This window comes from Neomonachus schauinslandi, chromosome 2 (genome assembly GCF_002201575.2).
Source record: "Neomonachus schauinslandi chromosome 2, ASM220157v2, whole genome shotgun sequence".
NCBI lineage: Eukaryota > Metazoa > Chordata > Mammalia > Carnivora > Phocidae > Neomonachus > Neomonachus schauinslandi.
In genome coordinates this window covers 198341024-198348003 of record NC_058404.1, presented here as the reverse complement: position 1 = coordinate 198348003, position 6980 = coordinate 198341024, and the positions used below count along the sequence as shown (strand labels likewise).

Below are 6980 nucleotides of genomic sequence, written 5' to 3'. Positions count from 1 at the left end.
TAATTGCTTTGCGGGATAGGAGTGCACTTCAGATACCGAGGTTGTATTTTGCCTGTGTAAACAATTTCATAAACGTCACAGGTTTTGCATGTCTGCTATCCATTTGGTTTCTCCCAATAACCTTGTAGTTAGAGGTGGGACAGAGAGCTATTTTAACCCCTTTGGCAGATGCAGAAAACAGGCACAGGAAGGGCAAGGTTGTCCAAAGTCATGCAGAGAATCAGTCAGGCACCTGGGACGAGAACCCGGGCTTCCCAGCTCCAAGTTCAGGGCTCTCTCTGCATCTGATGTCATCAGGGGTGAGATAAGGACCATCGTGGCATAGAGAGGGGCTTTCGGTGGGCAGGACAGAGATGTGCGCGGTCCCATCAGGTGGCCGCAGGTGGTGGCTTAGCTGCTGCAGCCACGGGAGCAGGCGTGGGCCAGAATGTTGTTGTTGCACCCGTCCTGGAGCTTGCCCTGGGTCTGGCTCCCAGCCCGGCCTTCTGGGTCCAAGAGCTGGCCGCTCTGCCCCTGCTGCCTCCTCAGCCTGCAAACAAACACAGCACAGACCCGAGACGGTTACTCGGAGCAGAGGGCAGCGGGATGTCCAGGAGACACATTTGTGCAACAAGGGCAACTGGGAAGCCCTCAGCCCGTGCCTTCCCTGGGCCAGAGTGTGGTGCCCTGGAGCCAGGCAGGCCTGGGGTCAAAGCCTGGGTCAAGTGCACTCCTGTGAGATATTTAACACACAGAGCCTCAGTTTCCCCATCTGTAAAACGGAGATGACCTTTCCTGCCTTATGACTCCCTGTGAAGTCTTTAGGAGCTCACACATATAATTTGCTTAAACTCACACCTACATCAGTGTAGGTGAGGAGCCCCACACATCATTCATTCACATGTATGTATTGAACGCCCACTGATGTACCAGCCATCGTGCCAAGGAGCAGGGGAATCCCTGGCCAGCAAAGTAGTCATCTTCTCTGTCCTCACGGAGATTACTGTCCAAATGGGGCAATGGACACTAGTCAAATTATCCGCCAAATAAATATCCAAACAGATGAGCACCCAGCCTTACAAAATGGCCCATGACAAACTGTTAAGGGAGCACAATTCTAAACATTGCATTTCTTAATAGCTGGCCTCCTGATCACCCTCCACATGATCTAAGATGTCAACACCCTTCTCTTTGTGATCTGCAAGTTCAGGTTCACGCACTATCCCACTGCGTGCATACTGCAGGCAAAAAATAAAATGGAGACATTTAAGGAGAGAGCGAGAAGTCTGAAAGCAGGAAGAACACAGCTCTCAGTACTTGCTACTCGGGCACCGTTGGACAAGCTGCCGTCTTCTGAGTCTCAGTTTTCCTATCTAAACCTGGGAGTCTACCATTCACTTGGAGGAGGCTAAGGGGATCAGAGAGAATGTGTGTGAACTATCTACTATGGGGCTGAAAATAATAAGATTGCCACAATTCTCCTTGCTCTGAAAGATGCAGATTTCAGCCTGAATTTACTTTTCACATTAGGAGGTTCTGTCAAACGGAGTGCAGACCTACTGCCTGATGTAGGTGAAAGAGCCATTTCACTCAGCAAACATGCACGTGCGCAGCACTGCGGATGGCCCCCGGATGACTATAACACAGTCCATGGCCCCAACGGGTCACAGGACCCTTGTGTGTGTGCGCACACATGCTTGGCGGTGTTTTCTAGTGTTTGCAACAGTGTTAGGATTTGAGTGAGTCCTTTGGGTTATGCTGAAGTACCAGCAGCAACACAGTATTTTGAAGACCCTAAACTTGGTGGCCATTGCCTCCTACCCTTTGTCCACCCACAGGGACAAGGACCAGGTGTGCAGTCCCTCTGGCCCCGAGGCTTGTGGCGGTCTAGGTAGCATACCTGGGAAAGGCGGTTAGGGTTAACATTCATCATCCTAGTGGAGGAGGGGTCAGCACCCAGAGAGCAGGCTGGGATCCAGAAAACAAAATGGGGGGGGCGGGGGGGGCTCTAGTGTGAGGAGAGGGGGTGGTTGGACTTCCTGGGCTGGGCTGGGAACTGCCTGGGAACCTTCCTCCCCTATCCCTTCTCTGTCCTCCCCTCTACCCTAGGATGCTCTCTCAGGCACCTCTGGAAAGAATATCAGATCAAAACTAGGGAAAATTCAAATGGCTAAGAAACTAAATGGGAAACACCAGCATTTCCAGGTAATGCCACATAATTCTCTGGGTGTATCACAAGGTAAAGGTGAATACCATTAGGATTTTCTTTTATATGCTCAAACATAGCATAGATAGCATTGCTGTCTCTAGACTCCTGTACTTCCCTGACACAAAATATAGCTTCAAAAGTTGCATAATAAAGAGTGGAGCAGATGAGGGAGGGATGGATTCGGAAGTCTTGTGTAGGTCAGGGAAGGCTTCCTGCAGGAGGCAGCATTTGAGCTGGACTTTAAGGATTGGTATGGAACAGGGGTAGTGGGAGGGAGGGAGAGGGATTTGAAATGAAGGGACATGAGTGAGGTAAGGCACAGAGAGTAGAGCAAAACATTGCTCTGTGGACCAGCATCCTTTTTGGAGCTGATGTTTTAGGTACTTTGGCTCCTTCTTTTGGCCAGAGTTATTTAGATTAAAACTAGCAGTTTCAAGTCCCCATACATATTTTATGTATGAAATATCATACATAAAATACTATGACCACAAGCACTAGACCCTACAGCATTAGCTAAATGAGGTATGGGTCATCCCCATGGCAATCTATCATCAGATTCAGTGTGAACCAAGGTGGCTGAATCAAGAAAGAAGGACCTTTCTCTAGACTTCCATCCATCCACCTATAGCCTGTGGAGCTGAAATTCTAATCCAGTTCTGGGAGGCACCAAAGCCTGCATTATTCCCATCATATCTGTGCCCCCACTCACCCACCAACCATTCACCATCCATTCTCCACCCACTCATCCATATATTTATCCACTTACTTACCCATCTGCCCTTTTCTACCCCACCCATCCATCCATCCATCCATCCATCCATCCACTCACCCATACATCCACTTCCATATGTCCACCCATCTGTCCTACTCCCAGCCCCATCTATCCACTCCTCATCCACTTACCATTTACCACCCACCCACCTCTCATATATACACCCATCCGTCTACCTCATCCATTCATTATCCACACATCCATCAATACATCCATCCATCCTCCCACCTACTCCTCATCCATCTCCTTAACCACCTATTCACCTATCCATCCATCCACTTCATCTATTCACTATACACTGATCTGTTGATCTCCCCACTTACCCCCATTTCCTCATCTACCCACCACCCATCTATCACCTATTCATCAGCTGCCCATCTACCCATCCATCCATCCATCCATCCATCCACCATCCTCCCATCTTATCAATGTCCTTCCACTTTCCACCCACTCACCCACCCATTCAGTCCCCTCCCCTTCCACCAGCACTGTCTGTGGCTCACAGTGGAAGGGGCTGTGGAGCAGGACAGAGAGCAAACAGTGAACATTCACTGGACAAAGTTTCCGCTAGAAGGAAGCAGCATGGCATAGCACCAATGGCCCGGGCTTAGAGCCAGGCTGTTTCTGTCCCTGGGTCTTCCACTTACTAGCTATGTGACTTTGGGAGGCTGGATTCAAACCCAGGGCTATTGTTCTCCAAGTCCCCTGCTCTTTCCACTGACTCTTGTGCCATTCAATCCTGACCTGGAGGGAAGAGAGCATGGAATGATTTTTCCATGCTCTGAAGGAATTAGAAAGGCTCATGTTGTTCAAATAGGAATCTGTGAACCAAGACAAAGATATGAAACCATTATGATTGAGGCTCTGAGAGCTCACTTCTATGACTAGCCCACAGCTTGGTTATCTGTAACTCTGGAAGAAATGAAAAAGGATTTTACATATCCTACTAGGCAGAGTTCAAGTCTGCTGATGCAAATTGGCTGGTTATCTCTGCAGTGGCAGGAACACTTAATTTTCTCAGCCAACTTATCAAATTAATTGTCAGCTTTGTGGCCAGAATTCTGAGTGACGGACACGAGTTCCCTCAACCTCCCGAACTCCACCATCAGACGCCAGAAGGAAGCGCTCTGAGATAGTGAACCTCGACCAAGGAGAGTAGGACACACATTAAAATTTGTAATAAATCGGGCTGGAGGCATTTTTCAAAGGCAAAGTATTTCAGAAGAGTAAAATAAAACGATTAGCAATCAAAGTCATTTCAAATCAAGCTACTTCACACACGTAGGATGGAGTCCACTTAATACAAACATCCATCTGCTACGGACTTTCTGTAGGTGAGGCCTGGCCTCTGATGTGAGAGCCCGGTTTTCATGTATGCAGTCAACATAAAGTGCTTTCACACCTATTCCTAGCATTCCATTGGCTCTCCCCGTGTTATGTTTCCTGGCTTGTGTAGAAACGTGGATGGAGGGGCAAAGTGGTGTAGTGGGAGACTGCAGGGTTGGGAGTCTCTGCAGAGTTAGGTCAGAGGCCCAGCTTCACCATCACTGGCCGAAAGGCTGGCCACTCGCAACTTCTTTAAGCATCTCTCTCCTCACCTGTAACACAGGGATGGGAGAAGATGAGCCACTGTGTGCTATCTGCCTGTCTGTCCCATAGCAGGTACTTTATAAAGGGCAGCTATTTTAAAAAGGATCTTATTTATTTATTTGAGAGAGAGCACATGAGCTGGGATGGGGGGCAGCGGACAGAGGGAGAAACAGACTTCCTGCTGAGCAGGGAGCCTGACCCGGGGCTTGATCGCAAGACCCTGGGACCATGATCTGAGCCAAAGGCAGATGCTTAACCGACTGAGCCACCCAGGCAAAGGGCAGCTATTTTTATGATGATGATCACAGTGTGGAGATACTCCCCTTTTGCAGATGGGGAAGGTGAGGATCAGTAAGTAAAACTTAACTACCTGCCTTAGTTCTGATGAATGTCTCCCAACAAGGAGGTCCCCAGAGATGGCTCTGCAGGCCACATCCTGGGTGGGGAGGGAGTCGGGGCAAAAGACCTGGAGGAGTAGAGGGTGCTGGAATGGGGTACAGATGGGGTGGCTGAGGGTCAGGACCCAGAAGTAGATGAAATAGGACAACAGGCTGAGTACAAGAGAATCCACCCCCAGCATTTATGGGGGGGGTGTAGAGGGGCCCTTAAACCAGGGAAGACCAGGGCATGGAACTGGAGACTGGAACTAGGTCTCCTGCCTTGTTGTGTGTCTCTCATCCACTGGAAGGGGCCACAACATGACATCTGTGTCTTCTAAGCAGCACGCAGCACAGCACCCAGCCTGCAGCAAGTGTACAAACCACGTGTGTTGGAAGGATGGGGTGGGCAATAAAGAAATAAATGCCCACCCTTTATTAGGCAGGGTGTTTGCCCAGGTTGGCAGGCTCTGCGTCAACATCCCAAGGGGGAAAGAAGGCCAGGTGTAATTAAATGAAACAACAGGGTGTCCTAGCTGGACAAAAATTGGATTGCCATTTGCACAACTGGTGAGTCATGGCCCTTGTGGGCAACAGTTCACATGAGTTAACATGCATGGATCTTTTTCTCTTGTAGCTGAGAGAGTTGGGATAGGTTGTTACTGTGTGTGTGTGTGTGTGTGTGTGTGTTAAATAAAAAAATTAAGGCAGAATGATGTTTAATGGATGTTTAATGGATTTAACGGATATGGTCTGATAATTGTGTATATAATGAATTATATGAGCAAACACTTGTGTAGTGCTGATTATGTGGCAGAGGCTGTTAAGTACTTAACATGTGTTAACTTTCTTGTCCTAACAACCACCCTAGGAAGTGGGTATTTGCATCCCATTCTGCAGATGAGGAGACTAAGGTACTAGTGTGAGGTCCAAGGTCACAAAGCTAGCAAGGATCAGTATTCAAAACCAGGCAGTCTGATTCCAGAGTTTGTGCTCTTAGCTATTATGTATACTGCTTCTCTGTGGTTCGTGAAAACCAGAGTTGAAGTACAGGAAAGTTCTGGAAGGGCTCATGCCAAACTGAGCAAAGCCTATCGGGTTAGGGCTGGGAGGTGGCTATGGAAGGGAAGAAAGCAGTCACTTGTGTGTACACTGCAAGAATCCCTTCTCTAGCATCCCTAGCAGAGACTACTCTTAGCAGAACCTTGCTGCCCACCCCTCAAGACAGCCCTCTGCACGGGGGAACAGCTCAGAAATGCAACAGAAATCTGCTTGCGACAGCTGCTTCCCTTTGGCCTTTGGTGTGTTTTCTAGAATTAGTCTCTCTCTTCAATTCTTAGAAGCCCCCTGGGCTGACCATTTCCCATTGTCCCCTAGGTTCACTCAGCCCTGCTCAGTGCCTGGGAATCTGACTTGGGGGGAGCTCCCAAGCCCTTGTCCAATGGGGAGCCCCGCAGAGATCAGGAGGAGCAAGGGGAGTCAAGTTTGGGCATCTATTCCCCAGCCCTGTCCCCCACTGATCTCCCTCTTCCCCTCTCTTCCTGGCTTCTGTGAAGCCCCAGTCCACTGCACTAGCCTGTGTGTGAGCAGTGGGACATACAGAGGGCCTTTTCAACCAATATCTCCTTTGAGTATTTCCTCTGGGATTCTGATTGATAAAACACAAGACCAGAAAGACTGTTCCTTAAGTAAGAACTCAGTGTACCTGGCTGTTCTATTTTCAAACCTCATCACTTACTGGGAAGATCACCTTATCTCACAAGTTCAATAATAGCCTTTGGCCAGAAGCATTAAAATTCTGTCTGTTTTATCTGCTGTTGCCTAAAGCAAACGTATTTGAGGGAGTCTCTGGAGGGAGCCTGCTACACCATGGGTGTGATACAGCGAAAGGTAGCGGATTATCTTGCTATCCTCTCCCTCTCTCCCCCACGTTGCAAATAGATCTGGCTGGGCAGAATGGAAGGGAAGGCAGTCTCAGGTTTCGGAGTGATGGGGACTGAGATGTATTGAGCGTGTTCTCTGACACCTCCTCACTGAATGCCTACGTCCACCT

General features: G+C 48.9%; 1 protein-coding gene across 2 annotated transcripts in view; it reads right to left on the bottom strand.

Annotated features, from left to right (window-relative positions):
* Positions 1–390: 390 nt before the first annotated feature.
* STK32B (serine/threonine kinase 32B) overlaps positions 391–6980 on the bottom strand; it is a 384614-nt gene continuing 378024 nt past the window's right edge. For both annotated transcript variants that reach the window (XM_021677602.1, XM_021677603.1), the window contains one exon: positions 391–529. In XM_021677602.1, coding sequence (XP_021533277.1) covers positions 391–529 — 139 coding nt within the window. The remainder of the gene's footprint in view (positions 530–6980) is intronic.